At 43.0% G+C, this 18,903-nt stretch overlaps 1 protein-coding gene across 4 annotated transcripts in view; it reads left to right on the top strand.

Annotated features, from left to right (window-relative positions):
- Nucleotides 1–18,903, top strand: part of LOC129811573 (low density lipoprotein receptor adapter protein 1-B-like) — a 95,155-nt gene that overhangs the window by 41,396 nt on the left and 34,856 nt on the right. For all 4 annotated transcript variants that reach the window (XR_008752905.1, XM_055862988.1, XM_055862989.1 and 1 more), the window contains 4 exons: nucleotides 4,816–4,958; nucleotides 6,266–6,378; nucleotides 7,846–7,960; nucleotides 8,316–8,388. Coding sequence is in view for 3 of the 4 variants with exons in the window: in XM_055862988.1 (XP_055718963.1) it covers nucleotides 4,816–4,958; nucleotides 6,266–6,378; nucleotides 7,846–7,960; nucleotides 8,316–8,388 (444 nt within the window). In the remaining variant the exon portion in view is untranslated. The remainder of the gene's footprint in view (nucleotides 1–4,815; nucleotides 4,959–6,265; nucleotides 6,379–7,845; nucleotides 7,961–8,315; nucleotides 8,389–18,903) is intronic.

An 18,903-nucleotide genomic window follows, 5' to 3' on the forward strand; every position in this document is an offset into this window, starting at 1 on the left:
GCAGAAGTAGACACCTGTCCCTCCACTGCCTCAGTCAGAGTCGCCTCCACACACCTCTACTGTTTCATTATCCAGGCTTGGCTTTGAAGATCATGGGCCGAGTCGACCATACTCACGCCCCCTGTTCTGGGAGCAGCTGTGGTCCTCTGTGTCGCTGCCAAGCGGCCTGGGCCGTGTGTGCAGCAGTGTTCCAGCGTCCAGCAGTTACAGGCAGCGCTGTGGTCCAGCCAGCATAGGCAGCCTTTGAAGTGTGCGCTAATAACCTCTCCTGGGCAGCAAGAGGAGAAGAATGAGAATGTGGCGCTCTGTTCCAATATGGAAATGGGATATTATCCATACGAAGCAGCACTCTTAGAATAGGCTACCCCTCTCTCATAGACATTGAATTTGGCTTCAAAGGGTGAATGTACTTTAATGTAGCTATTTCAGGAGTAATTGGCATGTGGAGAATTGGCCCTCCCTCCATCACTAAATTGCTTTTGGGCATGAAAATAGCATGGAAATGTTTTTTTGTGGTATATAATTTTGCTAGAGTATATTATCTCTTGCCCTGCTTATCTCAGCCACTCCTATGGTTTTCTTTAAGAAGTAAGGAGAGAGTGTGAGGCAAGACCGAGGGGAGGGACGGAAGAAGTATACAGTATTTTTATGGTTCTAAGAGAGCGGGAGGGGACAAGGAGAAAAGGATTACAGTGAGGCTCTGTATGTAGAGTGAACTGTTGTCAACCCCACAGCCCCTAATAGGGATTGGTCTCAGTGATCCACGCAGTACACGTGTGTTGAGATAAAAGAATGGAGGAAATGCCCCTGGAGGGAAAAGTAGAGTGTCTAATGTATGCAGATGCTTGTAATTTCAGACGGCTTGATGCCCTTTCGGGTACTATAGCTTTTACGACCTTTTTTGTCCGATCAAGGTACAATGCTATTTTAATGTAAACAAATTGACAAGACTTTCAGCATGCTTCTAGGGAAGGACATTCAACAAGCACGGCACTTACACAAATGACTGATTGGCTGAGAGAAATTAGGGATGAAAAGATTGTGGGATCTGTTTTTGTTCGACTTCAGTGTGGCTTTTGACATAGTCTGCTGCTGGAAAACCTATGTGTTATGGCTTTACACCCCCTGCTGTATTGTGGATAAAGAGTTACCTGTCTAACAGAATACAGAGGGCATTATTTTAATGGCCCTAGTTTTGTCGCACCTGGGCTACTGTTCAGTCGTGTGGTCCGGTGCCACAGAGGGACCTCGGAAAATACAATTGGCAAATGTACACGTAGAGCTAACATTAATAATATGCATGTAAATCTCTCATGGCTCAAAGTGGAGGAGAGATTGACTTGTGTTGACAAGCTGAATGCACTGAGGTGTCTGTTTTTAAGCTACTAGCACACAGCTTGGACACCCATGCATACGCCACCAGAGCTTTCTTCACAGTCACCAAAGTCAAGAAAAGACTATGGGAGGTGCACCGTACTACTTAGTATAAAATGGAGAAGAATGGATGGATTGAGAAGGCCGGAATGGACAAAGCCTGTGTTTACTGAAGGCTGGTCGCCAAGGCTGGGGAGAGAGATGAAAATGATAGATTCCATATTTGAAAATGTTTTTTCTAGTTTCAACTCCTTGTTAGGTTTTAAAGGGAAGTCACGTTGTTGCACTTTTCAAACCAGTGACCTTGAGTGTGGCCTTCGAGTGTGGCCTTCGATGGGTAGATTTTGGTTCTGAAACGCAAGCAAAGTAGCAAGCTAGACCTCAGGCATTTTACATTGGTAGAATATGACTGTGGCTAACCTTTTGCAGTGAAGAGTAGCCTATAGCCTACATGGAATCCAATCCATGGGTTTACCTTTGACGCGCCGAGCATGATTTTAACCTACAGTAGTAACCTTTGCAGTTGGCTGAATGTCTCTGTAAGACCACGGCTGCTGTGAAGACAGGATCTTCCATCTAGATGACCCTGAGGTCAACATATATCACTGACCACCAGAGACCTCCCAAGAAGTGAGCAGTGGCAAGGGTCCAGGTGGCCATGTCTCATGGTGGTCTAACAGAATTGAGCACCCTGATGCTTGTGAATGCTCCTCTTAAGAGCGACGAGTCAATAAAAGGTTTGAGGTGTTGGAGGGTGTGTGTGGGGGATCATCCCAGTCCTTGGAGATCCTAGCTGTTGTAATCCTAACTGTGTGCATGTCATCTCTTCCCTTCCAAATTCCTGTGTCACTATCGAGTGTAAGTTTCTTCCATTTCTCTTTTGATACAGATCTTTTTTATTTTTTCTGATTTCAGGAAGGAAGTGCAGTATGAAGATAATGAAAGCAGTCCAAAACAACCTTTGTCATTCGTCTTTCGTCTCAGAAACATGAATTAGGCTATTTCAGTGTACTGGCCAGCTTTTCAGATCTAAGCCTGTGACACTAATCATTAAGTCAGTGTATTTAAACATGGTGCTTAAGAAGAAGCCTGTTATGTCAATCACAGCTATTTCGAGGATTGTGTGCATGTCTGTGCATGTTCGTTTGTGCTCCTCTATTGCAGTGATCCCTGAAATGAAAGGAGGGCCGCACACTCTAGGAGCTCAGATACAATAACTTAATATATGCAGTGATCCCTCGTGGCCTTGGCTGAGACTGAGGTCTCATGGGAGAGGGGGAGTTGGCTATAGGTAATAGTAGTCCTCTGCTTTGCTCAGCTCTAACTGTTGTTCTGTCCTGAGCCTGAGGCATTTAGTCAATCTGGCCTTATACAGAGACCGAGGGAGAGCGTCCTTGAGCTGCTCACAGTGTATTCTGGAGTTAAAAGGCTAAAGAAATGAAATGGCATGGCTCCTATTCGTCTCATAATATTACAATATTAGATTAATTGAATGTCATTGTTTCATAGACCGGAGGGGGACCTACAATAACAAGGAACACTAATAGAATTTCAAATGAACTTTTTGAAGGAACGGTTTTTGTAGGGAGAGGAGCCTTTTGACTAAATGTATCTGATTCTTACTGTTTTGATAACGTTTTTAATAGAGCAGACACAAAAGCTCTTGATGTGCCAATCCCTTCCCTGCATGTACCAAAGTTTGTCCTGCTGTAATTGCCCAATGTCTGGATAGATGCCTGGTTTGGCAGATTTTCACATTTTAAGGTGACTGTCCAAAGGCTGAAGCTAGGTTTCCATCGAATTGGAGACAGATTCTCATGCAAATATTCAAGAATCTGCATAAAGAAAATATGCGCATTTTCCCACCATTGGTGATTCCACCAAACTGACTTGTTGCGGATACAGATCAGTGCATGATGACTAGTGCACACAAAATGTACTTTTTCGATTAAGTTTTCATGTACAGAATAAAACTCTAAAGTTCATTAAGTGTTTCCATCTCATTTTCAACTCTACCAATAGTTTTATCACAAAATCTGTTGCGTTAAATAGCAAATGTGCTATGGTCTGTTAGTATCGTGGCAAGGAAACAAAACACAAAGCAGATTTAACTTATTTATAAAAACAGCCTTAATGTTGAAAATCAACATAATGTTGTCATCCAGAGTCACATGTATTTATTTCCAATCTATAGCACATCATATTTAACATACAGCAGGTTGTTAAAGGACCAAATAGTTTGGTCTGCTTTATGTTTTCATATTTGGCATCAAAAAATATTGCAATAGTGGTATTGTCCCGGCCCTAAAATGTGCCTACTCTAGTCTTGGCATGTGCGCTGTAGCCAACAGCTCGCAGATAGTGTGGGGAGGCTAGTCTACATGATAAGATTATTATGGATGAGAGCGAGAATATTTTTATTTGATTATCATGTCAACAGAATAAGACCCTCTATTTATTAGAAAGGAGCATCAAGCTCATCACTGTGCACTTTCACCACCCTGTGAAGTTCATTTAAGCAATAATGCATGAGAGTCCATGTGTTTTATTGCCTTTATACAACGGGTTACCAGTTAATCCCCTTTTCTGACAGATTCCAGAAGGCACTTCACTGCAGAGTGTATTTGTCTTGATGTAGCTGTTTCATTTCTCCTTTTCTATGTCGGCTATAACGGCGCTACTGATTTCTGCATGTCTAATGTTAATGTGAGGTTCAGGATGCTGGTCCACTTGCTCTTCTTCTTGTTTCATTTCTTTCTTATTGTTGGCACCATTCTTCAAATGTTGGTGGATAAAACAAATCAAAAGTAACTTTAAAATCATCCATGACGAGTTACAGGTGCTAAGGCTAGTAGTGGTAGTGCATTGCTAGGTAAGGATAGGCTCTAAAAATGGGAATTCCAAACCAGCCGTTGTATAACAACATAACGTATTTATTCTGTAGCCTAATAAACTGCATGGTTTCCCGAGTGGGAGGGCCGCACACCATATCATTGCGATATGATGGTTATTATATCAATATTTGCGCATAACAGTGTTTCCACTAACATTTATCTCATAATTCATTTTACCGACACAAAAAGATCCCACCATGTCGAACGAACAAATTTTGTCTGCATTTATAAAATTGGTATGACTACTCGCATATAAACTGAGGATGGAAACGTGGTTAGTATGATAAACCTTGGTCTGAGACAGTCTGCTTCTCTACAATCTAAGGAATGGTCACACACAACCATAGTATAGTTCAATGGCCTTTGGAGGATTTTACACAAACTGGTGAAGCAAATTAAATTACCTAAAACTTTAATCATAAACTAATATCAGAAATATGCCTACCGTCTGTTTCTAGATGGAAGAACGTTGGGCCATCAGTCTGACCTGTCACCTGTATGTCCTCTACCTGTCTCTTCTCACCTGTGTCCTCTTTCCTCGCCATAGAGCTGCCAGAGAACTGGACAGACACGCGAGAAACCCTGCTGGAGGGCATGGTGTTCCAACTCAAGTACCTGGGCGTCACGCTGGTGGAGCAGCCCAAAGGAGAGGAGCTCTCTGCAGCCGCCGTCAAGAGGATTGTTGCCACGGTCAGCAACGCACACACACACACACACACACACACACACACACACACACACACACACACACACACACACACACACACACTTGACCTTCTATACTCACACTCATCCTCTCCCAAAGAGTTCTGCACCCTATCCCCCCAAAATGTAAACTCCATTCTATATAGATTCCCTGACCTTTAAAGGCCCTTTTGACAATTTTTCCAAACATACAGTGGATGGTGATCTATTCCTTATATTTTAATACCCGTATCACCACAGTATAAAACAGTCCCATTTATTTTCCCATTAAGTTGTTGCCTTCATTTGAACAAGATGCAATTAGTACTGATGCATCTGTGTGTTGCTTTGGCCAGGGTTATTTTACAGTAACAGAAAGGCTTATTGTTAATAAATCTTTCAGCTCCACACTAATTAAATTAGGGAACTCTGATCAGCCCCAGGGCACACAGGACAGAGTCTCATAGGTGACTCACTCTGCTCTCTGTCGCCACCCTGACCAGACTAACAAGGTCCTGACAGTTAATACACTAGGTAGTGTTGTTTTGGACCCAATACTTATTGTATTGACTGGTTGAAAGCAGGATTTTAGAGAATGGCTTAAATAACTGCCTTGAGTCTTTCTAATGCTGTCCTTCTCCTTTCCAGCTGTAAACAAACTCTGTTGTTGATTGCTCTGCCCAAGGCTCTCTGTCGACATTGTTAAGCACCGGAGTGGTGTTTGTGTGTTATAGAACTCTAACAAGCTGCTTGTCTTGACTGTGTGTTATAGAACTCTAACAAGCTGCTTGTCTTGACTCTGTGTGTTATAGAACTCTAACAAGCTGCTTGTCTTGACTCTGTGTGTTATAGAACTCTAACAAGCTGCTTGTCTTGACTCTGTGTGTTAGGGATATCATTAGCAGCTGAGGGGTCTGGATGCATCCCTTCAGACTATAGTATGAAGTTGTCTAATAGATCTGTTTCTCCAGTATAATGATGCATTGTAGCTAGAAAGCGGTTATCGGCCCCCAGCGTTTTCTGAATCATGTGTTTTGTTTCTCTGAGGGAAGTGTGTTTAGGCTAGGGCGTGTAGGTTTGATTAATACCTGCTAGTGTTTTGGGCAGTGTCAGCACTGGCAGTGTCAGCACTGGAGGAGGTAGCAGAAGTGTAAATGGACAATCTAGATGTGTACTTTTAGCAAAGATTTGCACACTGGCAAGTGTCACAGATGTTTGTGATTGCACGAGTTGATTTTAAATATTTAATATTGTCTGTCTGTGATTGCATGAGTTGATTTTAAATATTTAATATTGTCTGTCTGTCTTTCTAGGCCAAAGCCAGTGGCAAGAAACTCCAGAAAGTGACATTAAAAGTGTCCCCTCGAGGAATCATCCTCTACGACTATGCCTCTAATCAGCTGATTGAGAACATCTCCATATACAGGTTAGTGCTCATGTCTCCCTCTTTGTTTCTCTCTCTCTCTCTCTCTGCCTTTCACTGACGGAGAAGAAGATATACTCATGCTCTGGTTGTGAGCAGCTGAAATGTGAAATTCTATCAGGCCAAGCTCATAATTTTTTTACTTGCAAAAAACAACAACATTTTTTTCCCCCCACCAGAATCTCCCTTCCCTTCCAAGACCCTCTCATCTATCACGTTGAGCCTAAAAGTGTTGGGATTTGCGGTGATCTCCTCTCCCTCAAGAGGCCTCTACAACATCTGTGTGTCTGAGCCCTCACCTGGGGTGGGAATACTGACAAACGGGCACGCACGATAGCACACGTGCGCAAGCACAACACACACCCTCAATTTCACCTTTCAAAAGCAGAGTGTGACTTGTAACTGCTTAGGTCAAACTTCAATCACTTGTCTAACATTCCACATTTATGAGAAGTGGAGTTTTAACTGGGTCTCAAGGCCAGAACTTGGATCACTCTCACAGTGACAGAGGGGTTGGCAGAATCACAACCACGTCGCTCAACTCTCCATCATACTGAAGCACTAACTATCCAGCTGTGACCCAATGTAATGGTGTTGGTTAAATTTAAAGCAAACATTATTCACTGGGGTCCTCCTCTCCAGGCATCCGCTAGAGAAGATGAACGAGCAGGAAATGAAATGGATTTACCTACACACCCAATTTTACAATGCTCTCACTCGAACATCTGTCGGAAATCTCACAGCGTCACGTTGTGCAGCTGTGGGCTTTTATAGCAGAATCCTTTTACACATTGCCTTTTTATATCACTGAGTCATTAGTAAACTAGACATTTGATCTCTGCAGTGATGTTGACAGTTTGAGCAGCAGTGTACTGGTGTGGAAAGGAACAGGGAGGGCAGATGGTCATTCGTTATGCCCGTCATCCCACTGCTCTGGGTCCCCATACGACTGGCCAAACCACCTGTCAATCAGGTCTTGAGGTGATGATATCACCAATGATGTCATTTCTCTGAACATCTGCAGAACAGAGCATGTTCCAGGGGAAAATGTTAGAGAAAGAGCAGAACTGTTGTTAAGAGTTCAGGTCCAATCCAATAATGCTAAAACACAACAGGCCCAGGTGGGCTAGGCGGACACAGCAGGCATCAGTCTTTATGGCTGACACGAAAAAAGCCGAGGTACGCTGTGGATCAACTACAGATAATGTCCTCAAGTTAAAACTCTCCGCCTGGATCTTTTGAGTGGCTCTCCACCCGCACGCTATAGTGTGTGGGCAGAATCTATGTGGATTTTTTTTTATTTTTTTTATGTGGAAATGAAAGATTTAAGGGTTTAAATCTGATTGTAGTGTGCTTAAAGGCTTAGTGAAGATGAAGTTGTGTGATAGCCTTGTCTGATCCGCAGGGACTCTTAGATTTTTAGGTTTTATTCAAACTAGTTTGTCTCTCTGTGATTTCCCCCCCCCTCAGGATATCCTACTGCACAGCAGACAAGATGCACGACAAAGTGTTTGCCTACATCGCCCAGAGCCAACAGAACGAAACCCTGGAGTGCCACGCATACCTCTGCACGAAGAGGAAGGTGGTGAGTCCGTGTGTGCCTGTGGGCCCTCTTTCGAATAGTCTCCCTCCAAGGGGGGTTTGTGAATGATTGTGCCACTCCTTCTTTCCTTCCCCTTGTTAATTTAGCTCTGGTCCAAAGGCCACACTTCCTCCCAGCTGCACGAAACAACTTGTAATGAAAAGGAGAAGTTGGACTGCGCAGTAGGGAACGACACCTAGGTTAATGTTCCCTCGTCAAGTAGGCCCTAGTTCTGCTCTCATCCGTCATCAATGGATTTTCTTCTCCCCTCTTGAAACACTTAGCCAACATATTTCTATCATACTTATTGTGTTTATCTCCCCCTGCCTCACTTTCTCTCTCTCTCTCTCTCCCCCAGGCCCAGGCAGTGACGTTAACAGTGGCCCAGGCCTTCAGAGTGGCGTTTGAGTTCTGGCAGGCCGCCAAAGAAGGTAGGCATGGTCACCCCGGACGACTAGAGAAGTGGGATTGCTGACTGATATTCTTTGAGCGTAACCGTTCTTATCCTCCTCTCTCCCTTTCCTTCCCCCCTACTCTTTCATTCTTTCACCGTGTTGCCTCTTCTCTTTCAGTACACACTTCATTCTCTCCTGTTCACATGCAATGCATGTAGCTATTATCTGCAACAGCTGCATGAGGGACAATCACGTGGAGTTTCTCAATCCCACCATAGTTCCTGTACTATGTGGCAACATCAATTCCCCTCTCTTCCCTCAACTTGGCCCTGACCACTCAGAGGCATGTGAAATAGTTAGCTCCCCAATAGGAAGGTCCACATTAGATTAAAACAGTGCCTCTGTTGGCACAACCAGGCCAGAAAGGAGAACCTGGCTTAGTTCAGTAAACCCACTTTATTAAGGGCAGATTACTCTTGTTAAAGGCTGTTATGTTAAATGTGCAACCAGAGGGAAAAAAACGCTCGACCACCTTTACTCCACACACATAGACGCATACAAAGCTCTCCCTTGCCCTCCATTTGGCAATTCTGACCATAATTCTATCCTCATGATTCCGGCTTGAAATCAAAAATTAAAGCAGGAAGCACCAGTGACTCGGTCAATAAAAAGTGGTCAGATGAAGTAGATGCTAAATAACAGGACTGTTTTGCTAGCACAGACTGGAATATGTTCCGGGATTCTTTCGATGGCATTAAGGAGTACACCACATCAGTCACTGGCTTCATCAATAAGTGCATCGATGATGTCCTCCCTACAGTGACTGTACGTACATACCCCAACCAGAAGCCATGGATTACAGGAAAAATCCGCACTGCGCTAAAGAGTAGAGATTCCGCTTTCAAGGAGCAAGACTCTAACCCGGAAGCTTGTAGGAAATCCTGCTATGCCCTCCGACGAACCATCAAACAGGCAAAATGACGATACAGGACTAGGGTTGAATCATACTACACCGGCTCCGACGCTCATCAGATGTGGCAGGGCTTGCAAACTATTAGATTACAGAGGGAAGCACAGCCGAGAGCTGCCCAGTGACACGAGCCTACCAGACGAGCTAAATTACTTCTATGCTCGCTTCGAGGCAAGTAACACTGAAACATGCATGAGAGCATCCTCTGTTCCGGACGACTGTGTTATCACGCTCTCCGCAGCCGATGTAAGACCTTTAAACGGGTCAACATTCAAAAGGCAGCAGGGCCAGATGGATTACCAGGACGTGTACTCCTAGCATGTGCTGACCAACTGGCAAGGGTCTTCACTGACATTTTCAACCTCTCTCTGTCTGAGTCTGTAAAACCAACATGGTTCAAGCAGACCACAGTAGTCCCTGTGCCCAGGAACACTAAGGTAACCTGCCTAAATGACTACCGACCCGTAGCACTCACGTCTGTAGCCATTAAATGCTTTGAAAGGCTGGTCATGGCTCACATCAACACCATTATCCCAGAAACCCTAGACCCACTCTGATTTGCAATCCTGGACAAAAGGAACACCTATGTGAGAATGCTATTCATAGACTACAGCTCAGTGCTCAACACCATAGTGCCATCAAAGCTCATCACTAAGCTAAGGACTTTGGGACTAAACACCTCCCTCTGCAACTGGATCCTGGACTTCCTGACGGGCCGCCCCCAGGTGGTAAAGGTAGGTAACAACACATCGGCCACGCTGATCCTCAACACTGGGGCCTCTCGGGTGCAGGCTTAGTCCCCTCCTGTACTTACTGTTCACTCATGACGGCACGGCCAGGCACAACTCCAACACCATCATTAAGTTTGCAGATGACACAACAGTGGTAGGCCTGATCACCGACAACGACGGGACAGCCTATAGAGAGGAGGTCAGAGACTTGACCATGTGGTGGAATAACAACAACCTCTCCCTCAACGTGATCAAGACAAATGATATGATTGTGGACTACAGGAAAAGGAGGACCGAGCACGCCCCCATTCTCATTGACGGTGCTGTAGTGGAGCAGGTTGAGAGCTCCTTGGCGTCCACATCACCAACAAACTAACATGGTCCAAGCACACAAACAGTGGTGAAGTGGGCACGACAAAGCCTATTGCCCTTCAGGAGACTGAAAAGATTTGTCATGGGTCCTCAGATCCTCAAACCGTTCTACAGCTGCACCATCAAGAGCATCCTGACGGGTTGCATCACTGCCTGGTATGGCAACTGCTCAGCCTCCAACCGCAAGGCACTACAGAGGGTAGTGCGTACGGCCCGGTACATCACTGGGGCCAAGCTTCCTGCCATCCAGGACCTCTATATCAGCGGGTGTCAGAGGAAGGCCCCCAAAAAATGTCAAATACTCCAGCCACCCTAGTCATAGACTGTTCTCTCTGCTACCGCAATGCAAGCGGTACTGGATTGCCAAGTCTAGATCAAAGAGGCTTCTTAACAGCTTCTACCCCCAAGCCATAAGACTCCTGAACATCTAGTCAAATGGCTACCCGAACTATTTGCATTGCCCCCCCTCTTTTACGCTGCTGCTGCTCTCTGTTACTGCTGCTACTCTCTGTTTACGCTGCTGCTACTCTCTGTCTATGCATAGTCACTTTAATAACTACCTACATGTACATATTACCTCAACTAACCGGTGCTCCTGGACATTGACTCTGTACCGGCACCCCCTGTATATAGCCTCGCTATTGTTATTTTCTGCTGCTCTTGAATTATTTGTTACTTTTATTTCTTATTTTCTTTAGGTATTTTTCTTAACTGCGTTGTTGTGTAAGGGCTTGTAAGTAAGCATTTCACTGTAGTGCCACGCATATTGTATTCTGCGTATGTGACAAATAAGATTTGATTTGTTATGTTTATTGACAGGAGTTCAGCGAGTCATAGCCTAGGTGGGTTTGAGTCAATCTGCCTGTTTCCTGTGTTTTCACTGTGGGCTGAGAGAACACGAGGCAGAAGTGGGAGAGATGGAAGTCACCAATGAGATAGTGAGGTCTACTCCTTCAAACGGAGTGGAAATATTTGATTCTAGTACATCAATTATTTACCATGTATATTGTTTAATTTAAGTATTTTTTACTTTGAGCATGTACCAGGCTAAACCGATGAAGGTGTGTGTGTGTGTGTGTGTGTGTGTGTGTGTGTGTGTGTGTGTGTGTGTGTGTGTGTGTGTGTGTGTGTGTGTGTGTGTATTGAAAGTGCTGTTTTAGGAAGGTGTCAAAAACCCATGCATAGTTTTCACAGATCAGCAGAACATGTATGTAATTTACTGCATGTATGACTTCTATGTAAATGAGAACTCCTGGGGCTATTCTCTACGTGTGTGTCAGTATTTCTCCCTCTTCACCACTGTATTACCGCCACACCGGTGTGACTTTACTTTCATTCATCTGATGACTGTTATTTATCTAATCAACTAACTACAGTGGCAAGAAAAAGTATGTGAACCTTTTGGAATTACCTGGATTTCTGCATAAATCTGTAATAAAATTTGATCTGATCTTCATCTTAGTCACCACAATAGACAAACACTAGTTTAAGCACACTGTAACACAAAATGTTTGTATTTTTCTTGTCTATATTGAATACATAATTTAAACATTCACAGTGTAGGTTGGAATAAGTATGTGAACCCCTAGGCTAATGACTTTTCCAAAAGCTAATTGGAGTCAGGAGTCAGCTAACCTGGAGTCTAATCAATGAGACGACACTGGAGATGTTGGTTAGAGGTGCCCTGCCCTCCAGAAAACACTCACAAAATTTGAGTTTGCTATTCACAAGAACCATTGCCTGATGTGTAACATGCCTCAAACAAAAGAGATCTCAGAAGACCTAAGATTAAGAGTTGTTAACTTGCATAAAGCTGGAAAGGGTTACAAATGTATCTCTAAAAGCCATGATGTTCATCAGTCCAAGGTAAGATCAATTGTCTGTAAATGGAGAAAGTTCAGCACTGTTGCTACTCTCCCTAGGAGTGGCCGTCCTGCAAAGATGACTGCAAGAGCACAGTGCGGAATACTCAATGAGGTTAAGAAGAATCCTAGAGTGTCAGCTAAAGACTATCAGAAATATCTGGAACATGCTAACATCTCTGTTGACGGGTCTACAATACGTAAAACACTAAACAAGAACGTAAGAAGCCACTGCTGTCCAAAAAAAACATTGCTGTACATCTGAAGTTCGCAAAAGAGCACCTGGATGTTCCACAGCGCTTCTGGCAAAATATTCTGTGGACTGATGAAGCTACAGTTGAGTTGTTTGGAAGGAACACACAACACTATGTGTGGAGAAAAAAGGCACAGCAAACCAACATCAAAACCTCATCCCAACTGTAAAGTATGGTATGGTAGTAACGTCATGGTTTGGGGCTGCCTCAGGGCCTGGACAGCTTGCTATCATCGATGGAAAAATGAATTCCCAAGTTTATCAATACATTTTGCAGGAGAATGTTAGGCTATTTGTCCGCCAATTGAAGCTCAACAGAAGTTGGGTGATGAAACAGGACAACGACCCAAAACACAGAAGTAAATCAACAACAGAATGGCTTCAACAGAAGGAAATACACCTTCTGGAGTGGCCCAGTCAGAGTCCTGACCTCAACCCGATTTTTAAAATGCTATGGCATGACCTCGAGAGCAGTTAACCCCAGACATCCTAAGAATATTGCTGAACTGAAACAGTTTTGTAAAGATGAATGGTCCATCATTCCTCCTGACGGTTGTGCAGGTCTGATCCGCAACTACAGAAAATGTTTGGTTGAGGTTATTGCTGCCAAAGGATAACCAAGCAGTTCTTAAATCCAAGGGTTCACATACTTTTTCCACATTACACTGTGAATGTTTACACAGTGTGTTCAATAGACATGAAAAATTATAATTGTTTGTGTGTTATTAGTTTAAGCAGACTGTTTGTCTATTGTTGTGACTTAGATGAAGATCAGATCAAATTTTATGACCAATTTATACAGAAATCCAGGTAATTCCAAAGGGTTCACAAACTTTTTCTTGCCACTGTATGTTTAATTGGTACCCGATTTTGTATTTTTTTATTTGTTTTTTTTTATAGTTAATTGGGTAACAATTAACTCATTAGGAATTGGTGCAACACGAGAGCAGTTCTTTAAAGAGTTACCATCTCCCGAATTAAACTCTAAAGGTCTTAACCTATCACATCTATAAACAGTCATCTTATTTATCATAACCTTTATCATATAATTCTGAACAGTTGTAACCTCCTGCCTCTGCAAAAACCCCAGCCTTACTTATGATTCAGTACTACACAAATTGGTTTAATTATTTATTTACTCGCTAGATAAATGGTAACACAGGATAAACATACATTAAAAACAGGTCTCTAGTGGACTGACCATATGGTGGCTTGTTACAAAATACATGGAGAGAGAGGGGAGGGGGGGGCAGAGAGGGACAGAGACATAATACTAAAAACATACTTTAGAAACTACTCTCACAGTAATCATATACTTTTCACACAAACTGACACACATTTGGAGTAAGAACTCATGAATGTATTTACATGTAAATGTCTTGGTTTTTCATGTATTCTGTCAGAACCAGGCCTTCTTGGAAGAATGGTTGTTGGGCCTTTTTGCGGCACGCTTGTAAGGCTCTGATTGTCCAAAAGGGGTCCCCATCCGTCTCTTACTGTTCAGTCACTCCAGGATTATGCTACATTTTTTGGGGTGATTTCTGGTTCCAAAAATGCTTGATTTTGCGGCAGCTTTTTTCTGAAATTCTGTGATATATTATGCAGTGGTTTTTTATGTTCATTTCATATAAAGCAATAAAAAGTCATATGTGCTCAGTTTTAGGACAATTTTAAGCATAATACATAACACAAAAACAATTAGAAACATTTAAAGTGTTTATTTTCCTGAACAACAGCTCTTTTTTTGAACAAAAAAAGTGTAGAAGCTAGCTCAGTGTTCCAACATTAAAAAAATGCATGCCCCCATAATCTGTAGGTACTAAAAAAAGTTAAACTAAGACAAAAGAAACACCTGGGGTCCAATCTGCAATTAAGACATATTATATCTCAAGTTCATCTTTCATGAAAACAATTAGAGACAAAGTTCTCTTTTGGGCTGTTTCTTTTTTTGAATAAACACAGCTCTTTCTGAACAAAACGAGAGGTGGGGGGTGACCAAGGGCCTAGCACATCTAGGCCTATATCTTAATGTAATCGTCCATTTCATCCTCCTCCATATCAGTTGCTCCACTGCAGAGTCATTGGTTGTGGTACCATAAGTTTTAGAGTTTAAAACGGCAAAGCTGACAAATTGCACTCAGTGCTTTGAGCAGCGCTCTCCATAGACAGACTGGGGAGCACAGAGTGCCGACCACCCTACTAAAGCCAAGGTTAGCGGATTATAAGTTTGAGTAAAACGCTACTCACCTTGATTGGTCAAAATTGCGAGCTCTAGCATAATATGCGCTGATTGGTTTTGCATTGAATTATGCAATCGCAGAATCACGGAATCCTGGAGGGACTGACTGTTGCTCTCCTTTGCCGTCGCCTGCCATCCGGCGACCTGTCGCGTAGTCCTGAACAGAACTACAGAGCTCACTCTACTTCCACTCGCTCTGGAAGATTATTCTTTGAAGATATGCTAGCCAGCCGTGTTGATGGTTCTCAGTGGGGTGATGAGAGTAGCGTACTACAGTGATTTGAGAAGAGTAGTAGAATGGTCCCAGTTTATTTCACTTTTCTTGATACTTTACTTAGGACAGCTAATCAGCCATACCAGTGATTGTCCGGGAGGTGACTATCGTCTCTACCTCGTGTTGAGATTAAGAGTTCCAACCACTAAATGTGAGCTGTAGCTCAATGTCTTTTTGGTCTGATGTTAATTCTTATCCCATCATTTTATACAGTTCATTCAAAAGGAGCGGTTCCACCAGGCTGACATGCTCTTTGACCTCACTCAGGGGGCTACATACTTGTTAAAAGTTATAGAAACAATTTTCTCTTATAGTTTCTAAAATCACATTCCTCTCTTAACAAAAACACTTTAATCATTTTTCATATTTCATGCACAACGTAGAGGATGGACACTTCACACATATAATGTGTGTACTTTTCAAGTTACAATATTTCCTTTACCATTTTTAATGTCATCTCAAATTAATAACCAAAATGACATTCTTTAGATCGCCTCTGACCATTCCCCACGTTCTATGTTAGAAATGTTGTTGCAGTATTCACTTTAGAATGTGTTAGAGTTTCGGTGGGAAAATTTCTGTGAAACAAAGGTACATTCCTGTGTGAATTTGGAGAGGGAGATGGCTGAATTTTCTTGTCCTTGATTTACTACAGGGTGTGATGTCATCCCCCCACCAGCTCCTTTCTCCCACCTCTGCAGGTGAAAGGGGGTCTGGCCAAAGTAATTTATTGCGAAGCTGATCTGACCTATTTGGATCTTTACAGGACAGTCATGACAGTCCCCCTCTGGTGGGTTCAATCTTGGAAGGATTCGGCAAGTTGCAACCCACCTCAAGAATGACCATGGGGTGTCCTGGTTTGTGGATCATCATGACAGTCCCCCTCTGGTGGTTTAACCTGGTAGGATTTCTGCAAGCTGCAGACCACCACAAGAATGGCCATGGTTGTGTATCTTCTTTCCAGACCCCTCGTCTGGTTGTCCAGGCTGGTGGATCTAGGCAGTAACTTAGACACTCACAAAATACATCATTACATTTCTTCCCCAAATGAGCGTCGTTGTTGCACTAACTGGTGGTCGTATGGGGAACTTGTTTGTAAAAGAAAAGAAAATGAAATAAAAATGTATAAAAACACAAACAATAAAAATATACAAAATATAGTTACCACACCTTAATCATCAAGTTGGACTCTATTCTATATACCTCCACGGTTTTGGGTAAATGACTCTATCATTGCATTTTTGTCTACTGTCATGTCTAGGGCGATCCTACTTGCCCTAAGCAACACACCACTATCCTAAGTTGATAACTACATGAAGTATACAGGTGTAAGGCACTAGCTTCGAACGCTCTACAGGGGTGACCTACGGACCTCTGGGGAGTTACTGGTTATTAATGTAGCTGTAGAATCAAAAGGGGCTTCAGGGTCTATTTGCAACTTTACCAAGACTGGTATTTTGCTCGGACCCTTAAGTGATCCTAGTTTAAATCCTCATTAAATGTGTGTTTGTTTGCACAAACGCACATGCCAAGGGCAAGAACACCAAGTATTCTGGTAGGCTACAACCTGGGCAGAATGAGTCTGACGTCATCAGATCATTTCCATGTCAATAATCGTGTGTCAGTAAGAATCTGTGCCGACCTCAAGCCATATGCCAAGGGGGCCTGCAGATGTTTTGCTACAAGTCAATGTGTCTTACACCATTGTAGTGGCGATGGGTATGAAGGAGTCTATTTCATAGCGACATTATCCACAGAGGAGCTAACCTCACGACGGAAGTACTCTATAACAACTGAACCAGTCTCACTTGGTGTGATCATGGTTCAGGAATTCTAATAACTTTCCTCCTGAATGGAGGGTTCTATTTATTAGCGGCATGTGTGTTAATGATCAGAAGAGAGTTTTGGAGATTCCCTTCCATGTGTTGCAATCTGAGTGACTACTACCTCATCTGTTATCAAGGGCAATTCGAATTGTTAGGTCTCTAACCTTCTTACTGATTGTGGCTGGACTGACTGTTGCTGGCATTGGTACTGGTACCCAAGGGGACCAGCTACTCTACCAATTGCTTGCGTAATGTTATCCTACCGGAACACTTTACCATTTTTTTGTGGGTGGTGGAAAGCCAGTGTGGGACACCTCAGTGATATCTCAAGGTGTATTCTAAGGTTATCCCCGTCGAGGGGCTTGTCCGCTCCTCTTTGTTCTCATGGGGAAGTTTACAACTTGATTTGTTTCCTGATCGGGCGGCCTCGTACAGTGTTGCACGTAGAGGCTCATAATGGGTCTGGGCCTGTATTTCCCCCCCTTTGTGTCTCTGGACCCCCCCACCAGCGGTTGGTTGGTGTCCCAAACACAAGTCTGCTGATGGGTGATCGAGCGATAGGTTTTGGAAGTGTAGTTTCAGCGTAAGTCGCATTGTGAGAGATGACATGGATTTTCTCCCCCCTGCACCTGTTTCGAGACAGGTGCATGCTAATGGTCCATTCTAAATCAAGTCTGATGGGTGACAATATTAGTCTATCACTTGTGATGATTCCCAGCTTGTGAGGTAAGCTGCGAAGAAGCGCATGCCTTTTTTTGTGCAACCTTTTCATGTACACTAGCCTAGCCCATAGGCCTATATGTTTTGATAAGTTTTGTATCACAACTAAAGTGGCAACAAATTCTTAAAATTAAGAGTATTAATCCGCTTTACAACAGGTGTAGAGCCTAACTGCCACACAAATGGGATGCTGCTGGGAAATTTGAGGCCATTATCAAGTGCTTGTCAAATTGTGAATGAGAGACTGATGAAATGTGTGCAGCCTACGCAAATAACATGCAGCGCTCATGCCTTTCCTGCAACTTTTTTCAAATCGTCATTAGTGTCGCATGATGCAGACATAGAATGTATTAAACATGCAAACGTTGGGCTATATGTTTTGATCATAGCTAAAGTTGCATAAATAACTCTAAATTAAGCATATAGGAAGACCTGTTTCTTTGTTAACCGCTCAACACAGAATAGCTGCATGTGCGCAATAGCTCAAATCTTTTGGAGAAAATATCCTTTATATTGTATTCAGCTATTTTCAATTGTATTCTTCATACTATATAGAATACGGAATTCTAAGCAAATCTTGTCTGCTAAATGTGACCAACCTGCTCGATTTGATCTTTGGCAAAATTTGAAATTGTTTTTGCATTGGATAAAAGTAGCGACTCAGAACTAGAAAATGTTATATCATATACTACAGTTGAAGAACAATGGGAAAGTAATTCTGCTTTGAAAGTTGATAAACTTGTTAGCTCACTTTTGAGAAAATGGCCATTGAATGTTTTGGTACACCTACTGGAGGGCTCTTTGTCTACACCCATTCAGCATCGTTCCCTCCCTCTAAAGCCTTAGCCTCACCCATCTCTTTAAGGATTCACATGAGGCCATGTACTAAACAACCAAAGATTTCAAGACTAAAGGCTGGTTTATACTACGGGTGTGTACGTAAATTTAATCTGTAGTGCCAGAGTGTGCTCTGGGCATTCATAAACTTGTCAGATTGTCCGTTGGTAAATTCAGAGCGTTTTGTTTTCGAAGCGTTCAGAGCGCACACTGGACGCTCTGGCCGAGGAGTAGGGTTGATCCAAGTGTTCTGACCTAACAGCAGTCAAGCACCCAAGCTAACTGGCTAATGTTGGCTAGCTACTTACAGAGAACACCTCACTCTGACCATTTTACTTGCCCTAGCAGAGCTGGTTAGGCTATTTTTATGTTATCCAGAGTGTTGGTGACTGCAACTATGCTGCTGGCAACAATTTAATTACGCTTTTTTGCCAACGTTTACTGACAACCCGGCCATATTCAAGGCG

Source organism: Salvelinus fontinalis, chromosome 15, assembly GCF_029448725.1.
Source record: "Salvelinus fontinalis isolate EN_2023a chromosome 15, ASM2944872v1, whole genome shotgun sequence".
Lineage (NCBI taxonomy): Eukaryota > Metazoa > Chordata > Actinopteri > Salmoniformes > Salmonidae > Salvelinus > Salvelinus fontinalis.